Genomic DNA, 24086 nt, shown 5'->3' with positions numbered 1-24086 from the left:
CGATATGAACGGCCAACTCGTGGCAACTGAATCCACAGTTCTGGTCCATTAATGTGCTCAATTTTAAATTACATGAAGACATGATTAGTGAACAATCCGTTCCATACAATAAACAAAATGATTAATGGATGAATCCTGTTCAAATCCCTAATACCATTATTTACCAGTAGGTTAACAGTCGCTCAGCTTGGGAGTCATTATGTGAAGAGATAAACAAAACCAATAGAAAGCACTCTAGAAAGTAATGGCCTTAATAATTGCACAGTAGTAGCAACGTTATTTGTCTCCCACAGTGAGTGCGCAGTAGCAGGGATGGCGTCATCTGAGTGATGAGTCTGTGCCCAGTCCAAAAGCTAAATATAGCACTTTATGTTGCAGCTCAACTATTGTTTCCACAAACCTCAGAAAATTTTTGCTCAAGCTTTAAGACTTTTATTTTCTTCTCTACTGCAGGCTGCTGTCATGTGTCTTTTATCAAAAGTAGCTTGGGTTGGTCGTGTGTGTGCCAAAGGCAAAGCAAATGTTCACCTCACATTATTGTCATGTTTCACATCATCTCCAGCAATTGAATTGTGACAAAAAACTTGAAATTGGAATACAATAGATAAAAATAACTTATGTTGTGAGAGCATATTTTTGTCATCGAGATTTTCCTGATAATCGGTATTTAAAGGAACACAGTTTAATCTTAAAATCTTTATTGGACCACTGACTACTTTTTGGTCAAATAAAGCAACATCTGACACGACAAAGACCTGGCGTTCACATACCGCGGGGTTTGGCAACCCGTGTTTTAAGAGCCGCATGCGCCTCCTTAGCGCTGCCCGAGTAGCTCCCTGGAGCATTTTCAAAAATGTTTGAAAATGGAAAAAGATCGGGGTGAGAAATATTTTTTGAATTGATATGGTTTCTGTAGGTAGACAAAAATGAAACAAATATTCTTAACGTTTCCCTATGCTGTAAAAATGTGTAGAACAAATATCAAATTTCAACATTTCTGTCAACAAAGATTTGCAGGGCGGAATCAGTGGCGGTCCTGGCTACTTTCGCGCCCTGGGCGAACCACCCCATCAGCGCCCCCCCACCAACATCCTAACAATTCATCTTGGCCACAAAAGTGGCGAAAACTAAGCACTTTACACTCATATGGATGTACAACATCATTTTAAGATGCTAAACTAACACCTTCCCTCTTAAAGCAAATGTGCAATGCGAATATATTGCAAAGAACGCTCTCCTCGAGGCAGCGAGAACGAGTGGGATCAACCAGCCGACGTAAGAGGAAAAACACAAAACGGTCGCGCTGATAAAGGCTCTAACTTATCATAAGAACTTTATGGCATGAAGAGGAAATACTTACATTCGTTCATTGACGCACAGATTAATCCTCAAACAGGTGGGGTGGCCCCCTCTGCTCGAAATGCGCACCTTACGCTTACGCCTATTCTCTTTTTTTTTTTTTTTTTTTAATTGAACACTACAAAACATACAAATAACAAATAATACAAACAACTAGTTCACATAGAATATAACCATCTCAACATATTTACATCATTAGACATACAAAAATAGTAAATAAATAAAAATAATAACTCAAGAAGAAATTAATTAAGTACTAAACAATTTTGCATGAGCTTTTATACCAGACTTGCATTTATTATTTTGTATCATATTAAGTGATGTGAAATATGATTCAAATTCAACCCAAAAAAATCTTAAAAGTTCGGATTTACTTTTTGATTTACGCCTATTCTCGTTCTCAGAATATGCAGCACTTGTGACGTAGCAGGACTGGTTGCTATGGGAACGTACGCAGCGGCATACCGCATACCCAAGTAACCTTGCTAAAAGGAGTATTAAAATTGCTAATAAAATCGTTTAGGATTATTTTAGATGCATATATGTAATATTTTTCTCGTAGAGTATTAAACGAGGAATATGATAGACCCATTAATGGACTTTCTTGGAAAAAAATCACCATTTCTTAAAGTAGTCACAGGAATAATAAGGTGGCCAGTGAAAAGCTATACAGGGTACAAAGCCCCGCTACCCTCCTTGCTATTACTCGGACAGTGATTGAGACTCGTCCTGCTCACTCACTCTCCATTTATAAGCAGCTGATTCCCCTCCCATCACCCCTGCCCCTTCCCTGACACACATAACTCTCAGCAACAATTGACATGATGGTAAGGGGTGCCCTAGTGCCCACCCTACCAACTTGACGTGAAAATGAGCGGTATGAACTCTAGAAAATAGCTTTTGCGCCCCCAAATAGATTGCGCCCTGGGCAGTCTCCCACATTGCCCATAGGAAAAACCGCCTGTGGGCGGAATGCCAGGCAGGTGGCTACTGTAAACAAACCGGCGGCTGTGTGATGGGCCATGGATCCGAAAGGGAAAAAGAGAAAAATAACTGAAGAGAACAGAGGATTCAACGTTTCTTGGACCGAATCATTTGCATTCATTACCAATGTAGAAGGATTGCCTGAATGTTTACTCTCTGGCGAAAAGTTGTCAAATAACAAAAAGAGTCGTGTGGTAAGAAATTTCCAGGGAAGGCATGCTACATTGGCAGCCGAGTACCCAGTTGGGAGTGAGGGAAAAAGTGTGACTGCTTTACTTCTGAAGAATTTAGAAAAGAGATTTAAGAAGTGGATTGCATCGCCAAACTCCACTACTGCTGCAAGTTTTGTTGCAACCCGGGAGTTAATAAAGCGTGGAAAACCGTTCACAGATGGTGAGTACATGAAGGAGACATTCATCAACAAATCAGAACACCTATTTGCAGACTTCAAAAACAAAACGGAGATTCATTAATATTGTAATGAAGTTAAACTTGAGGTGGCATCATACAATAGAGTCGTCACTCCAGGGAAAATAAACATTAAATCATGAAGGCTCATTATGTATTTTTAGCCAACTTACTCATTTTGATAGTAGGCTAATATAGTTAATACAGACACATATAGCATGTGCTGCCTTCATTATAAGGCTTATGTGAGGCGTTTAATTTTTTGCGGCTCCAGACATTTTTTTTTGGGGGGGGGGGGGGGTCCAATGTGGCTCTTTCAACATTTTGGGTTGCCGATCACTGACAAGATACAATAAATAATTATTGTATTTTTTTTTTAAATATATATTTTTAATTAATTCATACAATAATAAATGAATAACATGTTAATAAAAAACCTAAATGAATAAAACAAATACACTCTGGTTATGACCCCCAATAACAGTAAATTGTTTTGAGTTTTTTTTTTTTTTCATTTCAAACTATTCAAGTCATTGCCTGCTGCTGACAAGGATAGACATCCAATTCATTTAAACTGGGTTACCTGGCTGTGCACTCTCATATTTCAGTGGAACTGACGGTGGTAGAAGTTCAGTCCATTTTGACTATAAAGGTTTGCAGCAAATATTCGCTGCTAGCCTCTCCCAGTCAAAATTGATTGGACATCTAGCGCTGTCAATGGCAGCCAATGCATTACAAATTATTAGAGTTAACATTGAGTTCCACGACAGATAAAAATGAATTAGGAAAAGTCAAAGCCGACTAGTCTTCAAGTGTGCTTATCGATCTAGGGTCAGCACCACAGCACGGTGTGGCATTGTATTGAACAGCACAAGCAGTATTTAGATAACATGAAAGGTAGGAACCTAAGAGTCTCCAGGGATCAATTCAAAAAGCTCACCACAAAAACAGGCAATTAGAGAGCATGCTTCAATGCCCGTGAGATACATTCCAAGATCCAGTCGATTTTCCTTGCTTTAAGGAAAGCCAGGATTGTGAAAACAAACAGGACAACAAAGGACAGGATGAGGAAATGCTGTTTATGTACAAACCAAATTAGTTTAACACACCTCTGCTTCCTCTCCCTTCAAAGTCCTCAGATTGTGTCCAATGTGTAATAGTTACATTAGAGTTCACATTTAATGGCGCCCGAGATATTAAACAAACAAAAAAAAAAAAAAGAAGAAAAAAAAACAGCAGTAAAATGTTAATTGCTGATTTTTTAAAATTTTGGGACCATGAAGTCACTATTTCGTTCTTTCAATTTGAAACCTGCAGTTTTCATAAGGAAGCAGCTTATTAGTGGATTTTTGTTGTGCCTTCAAATTCTCTACCAACTAGCTCGGGTGTTCCAATATGACACTCTTGGGTTCCTCTTGGGTTCCTGTATGTAACCCTTAGCTAGTGTTGAATTCCAAAGGCTCCGTTTATGAGAAGGTGAGTTTCTTTCCATGTACATGCGGGTTTGTTGTCAAGAGAAGACCCTTGGTGCCACTACGGAAGAACCATTTAAGTAACCATGGATGGCTAGACATATTTCAAAAGAATGGATACCCAAATACGACATGGCTTTTCGCAGCTAGCATCGACATAGCCTGCAAGCCGCTTCGTCAGACTTCATCATACAGAAGAACAATTAAAAGCTAAGTGCGGGTGGTGAGACAAAGAGGCTACAGTAGGCCAAGGACAACAAACAGATACTGGCCAGTAGAGGTGGGAATCTTTGGGCACCTATCGATTCGATTACGATTATGATTCAGAGGCTCCGATTCGATATATATCGATGATTGATTTTTCAATATTCAACAATCGGAATTTGGATATTATGCTAGCAATGCTTGCAATTAGTTCAGTTAATCAAACCCTATGGGTAGGGCTCAGTTGCAAGATAAGAATTCAAGGTAGATCTTATTTTTCTTCATTTCTTTAGTAACCTGTTTTTAAAGTTGGTGTTTTCATGGTTTCAGACTGCCCCAGAGAAAACGAGTGCTAATTGTGACCGCTGCATATGAATGAGGAGGACGCAACTCAGCATGTTGATGATATTAATTCGGTTAATGAAGAGATTTTTGAATAACCTTTCTGTGTTACATCTGTGTATGTAAATATCCTATATTAATACATGGAAACCTGTGGCGTATAATCAGGTGCTGTGAACAGTGTATCACAAAAGTGAGTACAGCCCTCGCATTTCTGCAGATATGTACTGTAAGTGTATCTTTTCATGGGACAACACTGAGAAAATGACACTTTGACACAATGAAAGTAGTCTGTGTGCAGCTTATATAACAGAGTTGATTTATTTTCCCCTCATAATAACTCAAAATATAGCCATTCATATCTAAACCCCTGGCAACAAAAGTGAGTACACCCCTTAGAAACTACGTACAAGAAAGCCCACCCGTCTCATCTGACCATAGGACATGGTTCCAGTAATCCATGTGCTTTATTGACATGTCTTCAGCAAACTGTTTGCGGGCTTTCTTGTGTACCGTCTTCAGAAGAGGCTTCCTCCTGGGGTGACAGCCATGCACACCAATTTGATGTAGAGTGCGGCATATGGTCTGAGCACTAACAGGCTGACCCCCCCCCCCCCCCCCCCCCCACCTCTTCAATCTCTGGAGCAATGCTGACAGCACTCCTGTAACAAGTCACATGACATTTTGGAGGGAAAATGACCAGCAGTACTCAGTTTTAGACATTTAGGGATGTACGTAGTTTCTAAGGGGTGTACTCACTTTTGTTGCCAGGGGTTTAGATATTAATGGCTATATTTTGAGTTATTTTGAGGGGGAAACTCTATTATATAAGCGGCACACAGACTACTTTTCATTGTGTCAAAGTGTCATTTTCTCAGTGTTGTCCCATGAAAAGATATACTTAAATATCTGCAGAAATGCGAGGGGTCGACTCACTTACACTGTATATATGGGATTTTTTTTTTCTTAATTGTTAAATTTGGGCAGTGTGGCTTTTGGTCAGGTGAGCTCTATAATGTGGAACTTGGTTAATAACAACAACAACAATAATAACTTCTTTGTTTAAAAAATATCACATTACATGCAGTTACTTAGTATTCTCATTTTCAAGAAGAGGTCATAGTTCCTTCAGCACTAATATAAGAAACAAAAGTGAGCTCTGTTCAATAAAACTGTTATAGATGGATGCACTGTCTCCGTCCGCTTACCTTTAAAATTGCTCTTTTGTTTCCTTCCCTTAAAAGTATTTGTTTGTGTAGGACTAAGTACAAAGCTTTTTGATGCTTCTACTATTTCTGTTGAACAGTAAATGAAAGCTGACTACATTAAAGGTTGGGTCGTGGGTCATTGTGGAAGCAGAAGAAGGAGGTATGGTAGACTACCAAATCCAGCCAAGCATTGAGAGAGTACATGTATGACAGAGGATGAGCTAATAATACAAAGGAAACATATCTCTCTTGCCACGAGCTTAACATCAATTTCTGCATACAGCCTTGTCAGTAGTTACTTATTCAACACAGCAAGAGCAAATGTTAATGAGTTCTAATTTGCATTTTTTCCCCTCTTTGTTGAAATGCCACTGATTATTAGGTACCATGATGATAAATGCATTTGCTCATACAGCCTGATGTGTAATTAGCCATTAGGTAGAATAACTAGATCAATTTAAGGAAAGGGATCAGGATTAAGCGAAATCAAGCCGGGGGGAATGCAAGAATGAAAAACAAAATAACAAGGGCTGTTCCATTAGCGTCCGATAATCAACACAGATGGCATTCAAGCCATCTCTTAACTGTAATGCATTAACCTTTTTATGACTGCTTGATGGTTGGTACCAGCAATCACAGTTTTTCATCTATCTTGAGACGTAGCGATCCCTGATCTAGCCACCATTATTTTTGGTTGCTTAAGTGATTCAAAGACTTAACTTGCAAATGATCATTATTCGTCAGTTCATTGCTCTAAAAATAATGTAGTAGGCTCGGGGGTATAAAAGATTGTCTTCACAGCCTGTAAAGGTCTCCTTCAAAATGTATAACTGCAGGTGCAGTGCAATAACCGTTTACCTCCTTGGAAAAATACATTTTTGTTAGATATGTGGATTTCCTGATTATATTTATCCCACTCCCAGATAATCAGATTCCAGAGCTTGCTCATTTAATTTTTTTCCACAAACATTAAAAACGAAAATGAGAAGTGGAACGGGAAAATATTTTCATGTGACCTTTGCCTTTTTTCCCCAGCCCAGCTATTCTCCTGTCTGTGCTTTTTATTCACAAATGAGGAGAAAAAAATGCATTACTGTGGACCAGATGGGAGCATTCCACATGACCAAACCAATCAATCACATTGGTGGGACGCAGGTGTGACACAGCCGTGCAGCAACACACCATTTCACAGTCTATCAGGCACAAACACATGGTCACCAATCAATGGCGCCCTGAGGACCCATGAGGAGGGGTGCTTCTCCAAAGCCACACAGGTTCATGGCTGATGACTTCATAATCACACGTCCATTCTCTTAAGAGGAGACAGGCGATGCACTCCCTAATAACGTCTCCCGCAATGTGAACACCAACACTGTAATGGATGCTGCTAACATGCTCTCCTGCATCTCTTTCCCCAGCTGTCCAATGGAACCAGTACACATTTAACAAGCTGAGAAAATTTCTCCCAGCTGGATATTACAATCCAGTCAGCATGAAGCATCAAGTATGTGTCAATGTTTGGAATCAGCTACCAAACAACTGTTGGACAGTCCAAGAAACCGAAAAACAAGGTGAAGGACAAAGAGCGAAACACACATGGCTTTGGAATGCGGCTCCAGCTTAGGCTGTGCAGGGATACATTTCAAGCAAACCACTAGACCAGTGGTTCTTAACCTGGCTTCGATCGAACCCCAAGGATTTGGTGAGTAAGTCTAAGGGGTTCAGCAAAGGTTTGGGCCCTATTTGCGCTCTAAGACTAAATTTAGATCACGTTTTGGACTGGTTTGCACCAGTTCCAAAGGTTGTATTCCATTTCCTTTAGCTGCTAGTCCAGCATTTGACAGGAGGAGAAACTGGTTTACTCAGTTAAGCAAAAACTTCTCATATCTAGTTGTAATGCAAATAATATGATTGTCACGAGAGGAAAAAGCAGGTGAGTATTGGGGTACAACAATTACTCGATCTGGATCGATACCCATATCACTTTGTTAAGCACAATGCAAAATGTTGATTAATATGATTGTTGTTTCAGATACGTAGTTTCGTTAAAAAGAATGGTTTTCATAAAATGTCTCGTGTTTTAACAACCAAATCAAAAAAATGAAAATTGATCTATTTTTTATTACTTTACGTGAACTGTAACTGATTGCAACAAATGTGAACAAAATATTGTATTAAGTCGAGTTAAGCCACTTGAAAGACCTTGAATCGGATCATTGCGGCCGTTGTAATTTCGGCAAATATGGTATCGATGTCCAAAGAATTTTTTATTGTATTGTATTGTCATAAAATTGGTGATATACACTACAGGTGTGCCAATTTTGAGCACCCCACAATTCGATTCAATTATGATTCAGGGTGCTACGATTCGATTATTGGACGGTGATCACGGTATTGACGATTTTCGATGCATCATACATTACTAATTAATAAAGTAGCCAAACACAATGTCCATTATTTATTTAAAATATGCTATCCTAATGATTCAAGAAGAACGATGCAAACATGCCCATACAACAAAAAGCTGCCCTTAAACTTTTTTTTTTTTTTTTAAACAATGTGGAAAAACAACCATTTTAAAGGCAGGACTTATTTCTCAATATGCCTATACCACAAGAAGGTGAAAAACCTTAGCTGTTTCAAAGGCAGTACTTATTTCTCTAAACAATACAATAAAATTTACACTGGTGGAATGAATTCCACATTTTCTGGAAACAAATTGTCTTTAGAAATACGAATTCTTTTAACCAATATACTTTGTTTTCACATATGTCTGTCCTGTTTCACATGTCTGTAGTGTACTTAATCCTGGTTTTAAACGTTCTGCATCTGCAGTAACTTTTGTTCACCACCAAACAACGCACAACTTGACATGGAGCGACATGTTAGCGAACTCGGTAATTGGCATAGCGCTCGGCGCTAACTAGTAACATCTTAAAAACAACAACAATAAAAGCTAAACAGTACAAGAGGGGATGTGTACTCAAATCTGATAGACACAGAACTTAGCAAAACAATAGGGATTTTTTCCAATTAACATGACTTGAACCAACTGCTGGACAACTTAAAGACAAGGAGCACCTAACTGCGGTATCTCTCTTCCCGACTACTCACTCTCCTTCCATTAGTAGGAGTAACGTTCTTACAGGAAGGCACGGCCCCCTGGCAGCCGGTGGCATACTCTTAACATCCAACGTTTTGCATGCGTCCGTTAAAGGTGTCCGGGCGGCAGACGTGTCTTGAATTTCTTTCCGCTACGAGCTGCTGTCCTAACGTTATTAGGAAAAAACATCGTTTTTGAACATTTATGAATCATAATCGAATCGTCACGTGTCGAATCGCGATGCATCTAATAATCAATTTTTTGGAACACCCTTAATATACACCCCTAGTAAATAATAGTAAAGGTGCACTGGCACTCTTGCAGCTGGACCAAAAACACACTCGTAACATAATATAACACATACGTTTTTGGTTCATTTTCTATCAATATCCCAATAAAATCCATACAGTACCTACTACCGAATTTTTTAAAAAAATCTTTACCCAAAAAATTGTAGCGATTGTAATTACTACAAAGTTGCGACCTCTGCAGCTGATTCCACAAGACTCATTAAGTCGTCATATCTTGATCGAATCTCAGTTATTTCCACTATAAAGACACAGCCCCCTCCTCCCCTGAGGCCTATTGAGCCTACAGCTGATCCTCTGCAGCTGGCCTGCCTCCCCAGTCAACTGCTGGGGGCCGGGACCTGAGGAGGGAAAGGACGGGTGAGGCCAAGATGGGCCAAGAGAGACACGAGGTTGGGGAGGTGCGAGATGTGGGCGGCAAGGGGATGGAGAAAAAGGATTTGCGCTCTTTCAGCTCGTCTTCAGCTCTTCATGCTCCACTGACCTTGGTAATAGATAAGCACACCCTGCAGCTCAGCATAATGACCGGCTCCATCCTCTAAACTGTACTGCACCACATCGCCTCGTCCTCAATTTGCAACATTCTGGTCCTGTCATTTGAACTGGAGATACGTATGTGCATTTTGTGCTTGTCACTGAAAATGATTCGTGTAAAACTAAGGTTTAACACAAGTTCATATAAGAAACCATACATGTATCGCATGTAAGGGTGCATATTGTTTGCATTGGTTTACTATTTCAGTGAAGAGTTAAAACACAACACTATCACTTATCTAACAGTGTCACTTGGAAAGTAAAATGGTCGTCGTCATCTCCCGCTTTTCCGAATCGTTTTGGGTCATTTAGGCCACAATATTAACATTTGGTATTCAAGTGTGACCTACATGACCCAAAATGTAATGTCTACATATTGTATGTGTACTAGTTCTTAAACAGATTTTTTATATTTATATAGTTATAAATAAATAAAATCATAAATTTATAAAATGTTGATGAAACCAAATTCATAAATTCAACATAAATATACTGCACTCTGGTTATGCCCGTCCATAACACTGCTGAAAACGATGGACATACAATTAATTTAAATTCATGATTCAGTGCCACTGACAGTGCAGGAGAATATTTAGTTTCTTCTTTTTAATTCAAAATCAGAAAGTTGGGAAAAAAAAATAAAATAAGTAAAAGTGAATATTCACTCTTTTCCCCCTTTTTAGTCTCGTTTCATAAAAATAAAAAACAATAATTGATTAGTTTGTCAATTAGTCGGTTAACATGGCAGCCCTAATTGGTAGATATGTCACTCCTAAAGAAACCATAACTACAATGTGGTCCGTAACAAATGAGATTGACATATCTAATATAGTGAAATAGAAAGACAGCAACCCCAGATTGACATGCTTGATACCTGCAAATCACATGAACATTTTGTTATTTAATAATACAAAATTATTTTTTATCTAAATTACACGTGATAAATTGTGGCATAATCTATTTAGGCAATAACAGCAGCCCAATATATTACCAACACTAGAGCTTATTTCCCTCATGAACTACTGGAAGCATAAGTTGTATGTGTATAGCCACGTATAAAACAGCTCAAGTAGTCACGTTCGATTCACGTGTGGACGTGTGATTCATGCGCCTATTTGTGTGTGTTGATGGCAGCATTAAGATGATTAGTTCGCATGCAGAGCCAAAGCTGCATGTGTAATATCGAAGAAGCACTCCGAGGGAAACGTGACTATAAATTTACAACTCAGCAATTGTGTCATGGTCATAAAGCACATGGATGGAAGGATTTAATGTAATGACAATGCGGATGAAGCTGAACTTTGAATGTTGAGCGTGATGATCCTTGAGACACATTCCTAGATTTATGTCAACCATATGTCTCGAAACAATCAGTTATATACGTATGCCACTTCATAAATGACATTTTTTAATTCATAATTGAATACATATCAGACCTTTCACTCTGTTGTCTTGTCCTGTATTTTCTTCATATAGTCACGCAAGCACATTCATATCATTTTCTAAAACAAATTGTTATGCAATTCTTTAAGGGAACCTCAAACTTAAAGACTAGGAGGCTCTTAAAAGCCACAATTGTTCTCTTTTACTAAAATATGTTATTAGAAACACATAAAATATTGCCATTGATTTTAAAATCTATGATATTTACTACATGTTTTGACCTACGGAGGGCGCCATGTTTTATGCACGCAATGGATGCTCGGGGTGATGACGTAGTTTGTTCAATTCCTTCTACGCAGCGAGACGTCCAACACATGCGCACATGTGTTTTTATCAGCTCTTTTACTACCTTTTCATTGCCTCAAAATACTTTATGCATGTGTTTCCCTCTCATCCTTTCAAGCATTGTGTTTTCTTGAGGTAGCTTTTAAAGCATATTGTTGATCAGTTGACCATATAAGTCACATAACATATTTAAACAACCCTTATTTGATATTACTATAGTGTTTTCTTAAGACATCTTTAGTATGTTCTGCCTGTATGCATCCAAACAAAACAAGCTGAAAGCGTGCAGTAGTACTTTTTGAGTCAAAATCGCTTCTTGTAGGACGTTTTGCTGGTGTAGCACATTTTGGTAGAACACCGGTTTTGTCATTCTCTCGTCTCGTCTCATCCCATCCCATCTCTCCTGTTCATTTTGCTTTTGCTGCTCGTTTTGTGAAATATTGACTGTGCTGTCATGCTCAACATTGTTCCTCTCGGGTTCAAATTGAAAGGGTTGAACAGATGACATGTTTATGTCGCAAGAGTCATCATCTGGAATCCCGGCAGCATAACCCAATGACGTCACCGCCTTGTGGCTTCGACAACAATGACGACATAGTTAAACTAATTTTACAAATTGTATAACAACGAAAACATTAAGAAGGGTTTTAATATCATATTACTTTAACTCATAATAACGTTTATCTTTAATGAACTTCAAGTTTTTCTAGCCGTGGATCCCTTTAACGCTGTTGCCCTTTTGGGCTTCAAGGCCACTTGATTGCACCATAGAGCAAATGAACTACCATGAAGTTTTAAACCAATTGGCTGCGAAGCTTCATCGCTTCAAGAATGCAACCTGCTGTCAACACTGTTGTTCTCCAACATGCCTCATGCCTCCCAGCATGCATTGCAGCGCTACAGATGTAAATAACTTTTAAAGTTCATGTTATGTGCTAATTATTTTTTCAGTTAATGTACCAGTTATTTCAGTATTTGCTATTTATGTTTTTTAGTTTGGTGTTGTATAATAATTTCAGTTTAGTTTTTAAACTAAGTTTTAGCTTGCTATTGTTTGTGAAGTAGGTGAAAGCCAGTTCTTGTGCGCCTACATTTTAAGAGGGAAGTGATCCTTTCTGCACGTTGGTGTCACAAAATAACTGATGTATACTTGTTGTCAATTTGCTGCTCAGTCAAGCGATTTGACTAAAACATAGCTGGGCAATTTGACTAAAATATATATATGGACTATATTGTAGGCCAGGGGTGTCCAAACTTTTTGCAAAGGGGGCCAAATTTGGTGTGGTAAAAATGTGGGGGGGCCGACCTTGGCCGACATCCTTAACGTAGAATATATTCAAGCAAATTTTAGCAAGCCGTTCTGTGTGTCACATTTGCTTTATTATAGGGCTGCAGCTATCGATTATTTTATTAGTCGATTAATCGATGGACTAGTTTGTTCGAATAATCAAGTAATCGGATATGGAACATGAAAAATTAAAACACCTCAGTGTTTGCTGAGCCTCAAACGATATAATTTTTTTTTTTTTTTAAATGAGGATCTGTGTACAACAAAAGAACAATTGGCTAACTTGGATAGAAAAAGTCTGCTAGCTTAAATGCTATAAAATGCTAAAGTTTTTTTTTTTTACAATGCTCTTAACAAGTGGTTTAGACACATATTCCCACAAAAAAACGGCTAAATACCTACAAACTAAATTAAGAATGCATTAAAACAGTGGTCTCAAACCGGTCCTCAAAGGGCCGCAGGGGGTACTGGATTTCATTCCAACCAAACGAGACAAATACCTTTTCACCAATCTGGTTTCTTACAAGTGTAATCAGTTGATTGCAATCAGGTGCTGCTTATGTATGTAGAAACCTCATTGGTTGAACTGTTTGTGCTGGATCTGTTGGAACAAAAACCAGGACCCACTGCGGCCCTTTGTGGAGTCGGTTTGAGACCGCTGCATTAAAAAAAATTCGCTCAAACAAAAACATAGCTTATGTTGGTCTTAACAGGGAGCAGTTGGATTCAGCCATGTGAAAAGAGGCAGACCAGAGGGCATTGTATCCATCCTCATCAGTAAAATTAAATGCAAACACTTTTAAAATCAACCATTACAATGCCACTTCAATTAAACGAATACTCGAAGAAACAAAATTTAGTTCGAATATTTTTTTCTAATCGAAAACTCGAGTTAATCGATTAATCGTTGCAGCACTACTTTTTTTTTTTTTTTTTTTAATAATTTCAACAATCTCTCAACTAGCGTTCTCTTTCGACTCTCGGGCTCTTGCGAAATACTGCTGCTGTGAAATTAAAGTAGCTTCCATTTGCTTCAATTTCTCGCTACGTATCTACCCTGTAATATTGTCGTACATGTCAGCGTGTCTTGTTTGGTAATATCGCCTCATATTGAACTCTTTAAAAACAGCGACTGTCTCTTTGCAAATGAGGCAGACACAGTCGTTGCGGATTTTAGTGACAAAATAGTCCAGTTTCCACCTATCCTTGAAGCGCCAGCCGTCGCAGTCAACTTTTTTTTTTTGTTGATTGTCGCCATTTTAGAAAATTGGGAGTAAAGGGTCACATGTGGTAATGTTGCTTAGAGTGCTGCTCCCTTTTTAGTGGGTAAATGAGGAGCAGCATTTAGTGTGTAAACTACTTCATATGCTTGTAGCAGTACTGCTGACCAAATTATTAAGTCGGTGTGCGGGCCAGACGTTATTGATTTTATGATAGAGGCTGGGGGCCGGATGAAATCTGACCACGGGCCGCATTTGGCCCCCGGGCCGGACTTTGGACATGCCTGTTGTAGGCCAAAAGTAGGACTTCATTATTTAAGGTAGGCTTTACTTCATAATGAGTAGGGTCTGGTTGATTATCTAAAGTAAACTTTACTCCATTATTAGAATAGTTTCATTGATTACATATAATTAGATTTACTTTGTAAAAAGAAGTGTTTTATTATATAAGGTAAGCTTTAATGTTAAAGAGTATAATTTAGTATAAGTTTCAAAGTAAGTTAATGTTCTTTAATGGTCATATTTTATTCCAAGTATACCCTTCTTTCAGAATTTACAGTATTAGGCCCTATGGTATGGTGGAATGCCAGGCTTTTCTTGCCCTCGCCAGGCTAACACAGTCCTACAAACGAAAGTATTAAAATGATATACACATTTTACCACATCCGGTGATACAAGTGAAAGAGAAATGGTAACACCCTATGGTCAATACGTGAACAAACCTGTCCCAATTCTCTGCCATTGCACTGAATTGCATTGTATTTTTCTTTATTTAAAATGTGTATTTCAAGACTGTCTTTTTGTAGGACTCTATTTTTAATTATTGTTAGAAAATGGCTTGAACGCATAACAATCATCATTTCAAAACTCCATTCAACTTAACAATTTTATTTATTTTAACACAGGGGTTTCCAAACCGGTCTTTGAGGGCCGCTGTGGGTCCTGGTTTTTGTTCATACCAGTCAAGCATAGACCTTTTAACCAGTGTGGTTTCTACTAAAACAAGCAGCACCTGACTGCAATCAACTGATTACACTTATAAAACACCAGATTGTTGGAAAGGTGTGGTCTTGTTTTGTTGGAGAGAAATCCTGCACACACTACGGCCCTATGTGGAATAGTTTGGACACCACTGTTTTAACACATGGTGGGCTACCGTTAGGTTTCCTTACCAAATGGCTTTGCAAGTTTGCTGGGAGAAACCCTGTAAATACTTATAAAACATTAGGTGCCAGCCACAGTGCGATATAGAAAGGAGCAGAGTTCAGTTCCTTCAGATGGAGCTCATTGTGAAGGGTAATTAGGAAGATAGCTGGATTGCAAGCACTCCCAACATCCCAATAGACATCCCTCATCTAGCTGACACAAGAATAAAACAAAACGTATTAGGTAATTACATCTCACTGCTCCTTGTTGGGGATATCAATTCAATATCCCTGTGGATAATTAGGACAGCTGAATGTAGGGGAAGTCTCCACAATAGAAGCTCAAAGTTCAAGCAGCCCAGATGTCATAGTGATAGCGAATTTCATGAAGAAATAGTGACAGGCAATACTGAGCTTGCAAAACGGGTCAAGATATGCCATCATTTTAGTCAACCTTGATAAAACTTGTGAGCCAATTATATTGTACATAGAATATAGAATTCTGACGTAATTTTGAACTGAATATGACAACATCTGATCCAAGTCAGATGGTGTCACATAACAAAACACAGTGAGGAAATTCTTGTCGATATATTGCACTATAAACATGAGCAATGTGGTGTCCACCTGTCAGGCAGCGTGCAGTGCATTGCGTCAAGGTTACTAAACAGATTACAGCACAAACGCCTTCTTCGCACATGACAACTTTGTTACATCGTCCAAAGTCAAGTGGTCAACTAAAAGCCAATTGCAGGTCATTCATACTACTAGAGGTGGGAATCTTTGGGCACCAAACGATTCGATTAGGATTACGATTCAGAGGCTATGATTCGATTATAAATCGATTATTGATGACCCCCCCCCCCCCCCCCCACTATTAGTTGCTAATATTTTGTACATTAGTTACAAAAACAGTACAAAAAAAAAAAGCCTCGCAGGCTTAAATAAACGACTATTTCAGTATCAAGTTAACAGTTAAAAACAATAAATAATATACTCAAATCCCCATTCTGTATCAGCAGCTTTGAACTACATTCAATTAATTTAATGTTGTGAAACAACCGTTAAAGTTGTTAAAATGGCTCCTGTTATTCCATAATTTCCGTTTTGTCTACTTTCGACATGTGAAAGTTTTAAAACTATTTTAAAGACAGATTCAAGTCAATATTTTACCGATTTAGGAGTATTTTAGATAAAAGTTAATTAGGTTCGCTTGGAAGGTTCGCTACAACAGCCTTGCAGGGAAGTCTACTGCTTTAAGATGGCGGCCGTTTACTAAGGCCCGCATCTAGCTTTCTGTACATGTGCTGCTATCGCCACCGAGTATATTTTGCATGTAATCCTATATGCATATGATATCTACCTTAACATTATGTGGACGTACTTTGTAGCAGCTGTCGGCAGCAGTCAGGTATGTTGTTGTTTTTTTATCTCGCGGCATGAGTTGAGCTAGTGCGTGAGTTGAACATTGGCATTACCCGAGGGGCCGGGTAATGAAAAGCATGATGTTTAGCTACTCTCGCTCCGTTCCTCATTGCGTCCCGAAGACCGCGCGGCCCGCTGAGTGTGTTTTACTTCCACTTTACTTGACATATTTCAATAATCGGAATTTAGACGTTTGTGAATCGTTCTCGAATCTTCCACGGCCGTATCGCGAATAATCTAAGAATCGGAAATTTCACACACCTCTACATACTACGAATGCAAATAATGATTATTTTCAAAAAAGACAAAACCCACCATTATTTTTTTGTTTCCATGAACTTATGATAATAGTTTTTGGAAGTCAAAAGCAGATGTTTAACGATTGTCTTCTTTCAGATTCAACACAAACGGTAATAATTTGCTTTCACGAGAGACAAAAGAAATAAGAGATTAATTACTGTAGACAGGTTAAAATTAAAGAGGAGTTTGATTTTTTATCATTTTAAGTTAAACAATGGCTCTAAATGGCAATTATCAATCATACAAGAAAACACTTCTCAAAATATTTGTTAATCAATTGATTGTGTCTAAAATAAATCAGGGAGTAGCCTCAATTTCTTGTGCTAGTTTCCCATTGCTCGAGCAGATTTGCCATCATTGTGTCCTTTTGAGCTTTCAGTACTAGAAATTATCTGGTAAATGAAGTAAAGGTTCTGTAGTTTCCCAAGGTGCGATTCGAGAATCGAAAATTGACCGACTGATAAGAATTATAGTTTGTGTAAAATGTCCTTTTCCGCTGCTCTCACATTTGCGATGCATGTCAGCGTTACAAATGTGACGATGCCAAAATTGTGAATCAACACCGAAAACACAACAGCAAGAAAACCCATAATGTTGTGCACACAGAACACAACACTGAAGTTAAAGTGCAGTAAAAGGCTTAGCTCTAATTTGAATAATTACTTAGATGTAAATATATACAGTGAGTTTTTGTTAAGTTGAGATACATGTCTGAACAAAACCACAATCTAGACAGATCATCCAGATATTATTAAAAATCCAACAATAATAATCGTCTAGAACGGTCTTTGGTCTTTGACACAAAAGCCTTGTTTAACCCCTAACACAATATCCTCCACCCTGCTGACAATGTCGGTTTCTTTGGGCGGTTATGATGGTCAGGAGGGTGTCTTATGATGGAAAGCTATACTGATGGTGTGACTTGTAGCCTGGGGGAGGGTCATCGGAGGAGGCGGAAAAGGGAGTAGCAGTAACGGGAAGGGGATTAACGGGGGGAATAAAGACAGCAGGAGAGGGGAAAAAATATTCCAGTAGCCTGTAAAGTCACTCAGCACTGCTCCCTCTAGATGAATGATGTGCCCTAGCTTCACCAAGGCAGTTTTTTTCCCCTCACTACCACAGGGCATGACAGGAGTGGGCAAAAAAGAATCACTTACTTACCCATTATGTTGGTGTTCATAAAAGGTGTCGGGGACAATCCTTCATGGGACACTAATCGACTGTCACTCAAATGATCGCCATAATGAGGGCTGTCTGTGAAACCCTGGGGGAAGAGATCATAATATTAAGCACGTTATTGGGCAACTTCATTAACTGAGCTCTACAACATACTCCTAATGAGTAGGGAGAGTGGTATGTTACAAAAAAATTTGTATAATCTGGGAAGAAGGAAATTTGTTGGTTAAATGAAACGTAAGGCTAGGGACAAAATTTCCCTGAAAATAGCAGCAGCTTGTTTCTATTTATTTTGATATTTTAAGTAGAGCTGAAACGAATACTCGAGCAACTCGAGTAACTCCAGTTTAAAAACTGATCCGAGTAATTTTATTCACCTCGAGTAATCGTTTATTTTGACAGCTCTAATCATCACGTTTTGCTCGGACTACTTTTAATGCGGGACAACGCGCTGATGTTACGTGCGTAGATGAAGAAGCAAAAAAAAAAAAAACAACTTAAATGCAGCCGACAGCCCCTACAAACGACGCCGACGTTGCTAAATACTAGCCCGCACGATGGTTGGTAGCAGGTAGCGTCTGATGAGTCTCATAGAGATCACATGTATGTTGAACTAGATGCGCGTTGACAGACTCGGCCGCGTCTGGGCAGCGTTAGTAAACAGCCGCCATCTTAAAGCAGTAGAGCGCTAAGCGCTAATAAAGAACGCTAAGCGCTAATAAAGAGCGCTAAAGCGCTAATAAATAAGATTAACGTTACTGTGACTAGCACACGTAACGTTAGCCCTGCGGAGGGCTAGGTTTCTATTAATTATGACCACTTTCGATGCGTGGCTAACGTGTCTTACATACAGGCTTTAACATAACATAGCGTTATGGAGTGATGAGGATGTAAAATAAAAACTCAATAATGCTAACTATCAATTTTAGCTCAGTAGTCATTGCTGGATAAAACACCAAGTAGCACTAGTCCCTAATGTGCTCCAATACAGCCTGTATCATACATTTATTTTGAACACTGCAAAAACTCAAAATCCTATCAGGACTTACAGTTTAGACTAACTTAAAACTTAACTAGAACTTAAAAATGGCTTAACACAAATAGAAATTCAATTGAAACACGTGGGAAAAAATCCTAACTTTTGAGTGATGTGTGTTATCAAGCGTAAAGGCATTTTTAGGTGTATATATATATATATATATATATATATATATATATATATATATATATATATATATATTTTTTTTTTTTTTTTTTTAATAAGGTCTAAAGGTTTTTTTGTGTGAAAGCAGTGAATTAGTCTTTTTTTTGTGGCTGTTTTCAACAATATACATCGAAAATAAAGACATTGATTGACTGAAAATGGTTTAAGATTAGATGAAATGTCTTGTTTTCTCATGTATATTTATAATTGCTCTTCAACTAAAATTGTATTTGTTTTATCCGATTACTCGATTAATCGATAGAATTTTCAGTCGATTACTCGATTACTAAAATATTCAATAGCTGCAGCCCTAATTTTAAGTAAAGATGTCCCGATCGATCGGGATCACGTCATTTTCAAAGTATCGGAATCAGCAAAAAAATATCGGACATGCTTTTTTTAAATATATATATTTTTTAATTAAATCGTTTTCTAATTGTATTAACGTTACAGACAAAATGTCTTACACTCATCCAGAGTCTTTAGTTTTGGCTTAAAGTAGGGTTATCAAATTTATCGCGTTAACGGCGGTAATTAATTTTTTTAAATTAATCACGTTAAAGTATTTAACGCAATCAACGCATGCGCTGCACGACCCACTCACGCAATGTCGCGTTCAATTTATAATGGTGCCGTTTTACCTATAAAGAGAGCGAAAAGACAGCGTACAATGAGTAGAGTGAATTTTGGCAGCCTTTAGAGTCTTTTTTTAATTGGCTAAAGCCTTACAATCCCTCTCTCAACAATTAGAAATATCGTGGGAAGCAATGTGGGGAAGAAAGGTAGTAGTTGATCTTTTTCTTAACACCCTATGTCATTTCCCAACGCAGAGAAGATATATCAATTGGTGCCACTTTGCAGTCATGGTTGCACTTCCCATCATGCATTTGTGCAGAACAGTTAAATGGCCACAGAATCATTTACTGAAAGCTCAACAAATACACTAGATGGCAATATTTAGTCACAATATACAAAGTCACATTTATCCTATAAGAATTACAAGTTTTTCTATCCGTGGATCCCTCTCGCAGAAAGAATGTTAATAATGTAAATGCCATCTTGAGGATTTATTGTCATAATAAACAAATACAGTACTAATGTACTGTATGTTGAATGTATATATTCGTCCGAGTTTTATTCATTTTTTTCTTAATGCATTGCCAAAGTGTATATGATCGGGAAAAATTATCGGGAATGATTGGAATTGAATCGGGACCAAAAAAAAAGTAATCGGATCGGGAAATATCGGGATCGGCAGATACTCAAACTAAAACGATCGGATCGGGAGCAAAAAAACATGATCGGAACAACCCTAATTCTAAGCAGACTAAACAATCAAATATATAAATGTTTAATTTAAAAAAAAATTTTTTTAATTAATTTTCCCTCAAAAAAAAAAAAAAATCTTTACGAATGTGTGTTTTAAACATTAAAACTCCTTTAATTTGACAGCCCATGCAACAGTATAGCTTTTTTTTTTTTACCAGATGTTTCTTTTCATAAAATTGACAACCAAAACTTGATTGTTTTGTCTTTCTTAAATGCTGTACCATATCTATATACTGTATTTTTGGGACTAAAAGACTACTTCTTTCTCTCCCTTCGAAAGGTATGAATTTTCAGGGTCGGCCGGATCATGTCATTTTTATCAAAGATCGGAATCTAGTGAAAAAGTTTGGGGTTTTAAGATTTTTTTTTTTTTTTAATTTAAGGGCTACAAAGCAACAAATTAAGATGTACAAGGTTATCGCCAAAAGAAACAAAAATATGTTTTGTACGACGCAACATTTTTAGAAGATGACCAATATGCCTCTTTCAACATTTTGGGTTGCCGACCCCCTACCCTAAAACAACAAGTCAAATCCTGAAAAACTTTAGAAAATGACAAGAGACTGCAGCATTTCAGAAATTGCAGTGATTTGGCAAAAAGGAGAACCATGATAAACAAAATAAGCCAGATATGGATATTATTGCAATGTAATGGTATTAACAAAAGTGGTACCATCATATCTGTCCTGGCTGCTAAGTACAATATGTCGAAGCCAACAATATTTAACCATTTAAATAACAATTTGAAGAAGCAATAGACGTCTCATCCATTTTAACTCATTCACTGCCATTGATATGAAAGACATCCAATCCAATCTGTATGGTCGATCGCTGCCATATTCCTCCCAGTCATATTTGGATTGGACGTCTAACCCTGTCAATGCCAGTCACTGTGTTAACTAGGTGGGCTGGGAGTCGATGAGAGTTAAGAAAAAGAGTCGTCTTGGTCTGTGTAAGCCATCGACTAGCGTCAAACTTAAAAACGTATGTTTAAGTTGGATAAACACAACTTTTCCAATGAATATAATTCAAAGTAGTTTAAACAGAATTGGAAGAAAAATCTGATGCAATCTGGGATCATTCACAGGACCCTACAGTTTAAAAAATATATACTTTTTTTTTTCTCCTGCAGCTTAACTGTACCTTTTCATGACGGTTATCTGCTTCACAAGCTTAGGTCTAAATATCAGCCACAGCATGGTTTTTGAAAACTGGGGGTCCAAAGTAATAAAAGACACTCGCTGTTACTGTCCTAATCCCAAATCCTTATGTGCTTCAGTCAAACAACTCCCCAAGCTGCATTAGCTACCACCAGGGAGATCGCGAACAGCAGTTGGCTTGCATTTCTTGACTTATTTTGGCCAACTCATACTCTTTGAATTTAATTTACAGTCAAAAAAAATCTTATTATCCATCTTTTTTTTTGTTGTTGATGGTGATGGAGGAATTTCAAAGGCAGTGGAGGGTTGCTCTGTGTGGAGGGAATCCTCTGAGATTCCCTATTGTGCTGCTGCCAGGCCGCACACACTGTTAATCACACCATGAACAGCTTCAATGACAACAAAAGCCTTGAAAGAAGATCGAGCAAACACACATCCACACTCACCCGCAGATACACACGGCACAACTAACGTGTGCAGTGTCAAATGCAGCGGAACCGGGGAAGGCGTCAAACTATGAACATAATTAAATAAAAGAATGCAAGACAACACGTGCTGTTAACCTTTAATAGGGCTATTGACTATATATTATGTGGTAATATAAAAAGAGTTATTTTACTTTTGAATAGATAAATGTATAAAGGAATAAGATGTTAGTACAATGTCATGTCGTAGTATAACAAAACGCAAGACTAATTTTTTTTTTTCCATCTCATGCCTAATGGACTAAGAAAAAGATGGGGACTAATTTTCACAATTGGTTTGAATGCGAATTGTTAGATCATGTCAGTTCGGGATGTACATCGCCTCACGATTCGTATCACAATTCATAGGTCAAGAGTCGGTTCGATCCATCACAACAATTTAAGACTATTATTGCGTTATTTGTATTTTCGCTAGAAAAAAATTAATAATGCTGTCAAATTTATCGCGTTAACGGGCGGTAATTAATTTTCTTAATTAATCACGTTAAAATATTTGACGCATTTAACCTATGCACGGAATGACCCGCTCATGCATTGACTTAAACAGATTACAATGACACCGTTTTTTGCACAGTGAGAGCTAAGAGGCAGAGAAAGGCAGTGGACACAGGCGTTCATTGGACCTCGCCGTTTATTGGCATAAGCTTCGGAAACTCCTTCACAACAAACATAAGGATCTGAAAGCACAACAAAAATAATATTCCTATCTCTCAAAAAAATAATGTTCACAAAAAGAAAAGCTGGCATTCCCAATCAAAATAGCTATGCAAAATACACATAAAACTTACTCAGACTTTGGTCAAACTCTATTCAAACATTTCGTTTAGCTCAACAAATACACTGGATGGCAATATTTAGTCACACTATACAAACTATCAGTGGTCTCATACTTGTGAAGCCAGCACTCAAATGAACGTGAATCACAATAGACACAGTCTAAAAAAAAAATAAATAAATAAAAAACAGGGAGTTACGGCGTCAGTCAAGGGACAAAACACACTCACTGGCTTAATTACTTGGTAATTTAAAACTCGCCATTGACACCCTGTGGTGTATTTCAATCACTATCTTACGTAGTTAAATACACTGTGGAAGAACGGCTGTGACGTCACCACTCGGCGACATCAACAATGGCGAGAGACTAGTTTATTTTTTGATTGAAAATTTCACAAATTTTATTAAAACGAAAACATTAGGAGGGGTTTTAATATAGAATGTTAGTACAAGTTATAGTAATTCTTTTAAGAACTACAAGTCTTTCTATCCGTGGATCCCTTTAACAGAAAGAATGTTAATAATGTTAATGCCATCTTGTGGATTTATTGTTATAATAAACAAATACAGTACTTAGGTACAGTATGTTGAATGTATATATCAGTCTTGTGTTTTATCTATTCATTCTAACAATAATTTACAGAGAAATATGGCATATTTTAGAGATGGTCTGAATTGCAATTAATTCTGATTAATTAATTTTTAAGCTGTGATTAACTCGATTAAAAATTTTAATCGTCTGACAGCCCTAAAAAAAAAAAATCAAAATGGACATAAAGCACATTTATATCAAATAATTCTTAAAGCCTCATCCAACACTCAAGTATTTTTTTGGGGGGGGGGTCAAAAAATTTGCTTGAGCATCAAGGTATATCAACCACCGCAGGGCCAAAACAACAAGAATAACTTGGTATTTCTTTTGCATTCCAA

The 24086-nt window shown here is 37.8% G+C and overlaps 1 protein-coding gene across 2 annotated transcripts in view; it reads right to left on the bottom strand.

Annotated features, from left to right (window-relative positions):
- The window catches only part of tcf12 (transcription factor 12), a 169037-nt gene that overhangs the window by 103124 nt on the left and 41827 nt on the right, over window positions 1-24086 (bottom strand). For both annotated transcript variants that reach the window (XM_057860070.1, XM_057860150.1), the window contains exon 5: window positions 18190-18292. In XM_057860070.1, coding sequence (XP_057716053.1) covers window positions 18190-18292 — 103 coding nt within the window. The remainder of the gene's footprint in view (window positions 1-18189; window positions 18293-24086) is intronic.

Source organism: Corythoichthys intestinalis, chromosome 1 (assembly GCF_030265065.1).
Source record: "Corythoichthys intestinalis isolate RoL2023-P3 chromosome 1, ASM3026506v1, whole genome shotgun sequence".
In the NCBI taxonomy this organism is placed as follows: domain Eukaryota; kingdom Metazoa; phylum Chordata; class Actinopteri; order Syngnathiformes; family Syngnathidae; genus Corythoichthys; species Corythoichthys intestinalis.
The sequence above is the reverse complement of the archived record's forward strand: the minus strand, read 5'-3'. Positions and strand labels throughout refer to the sequence as shown.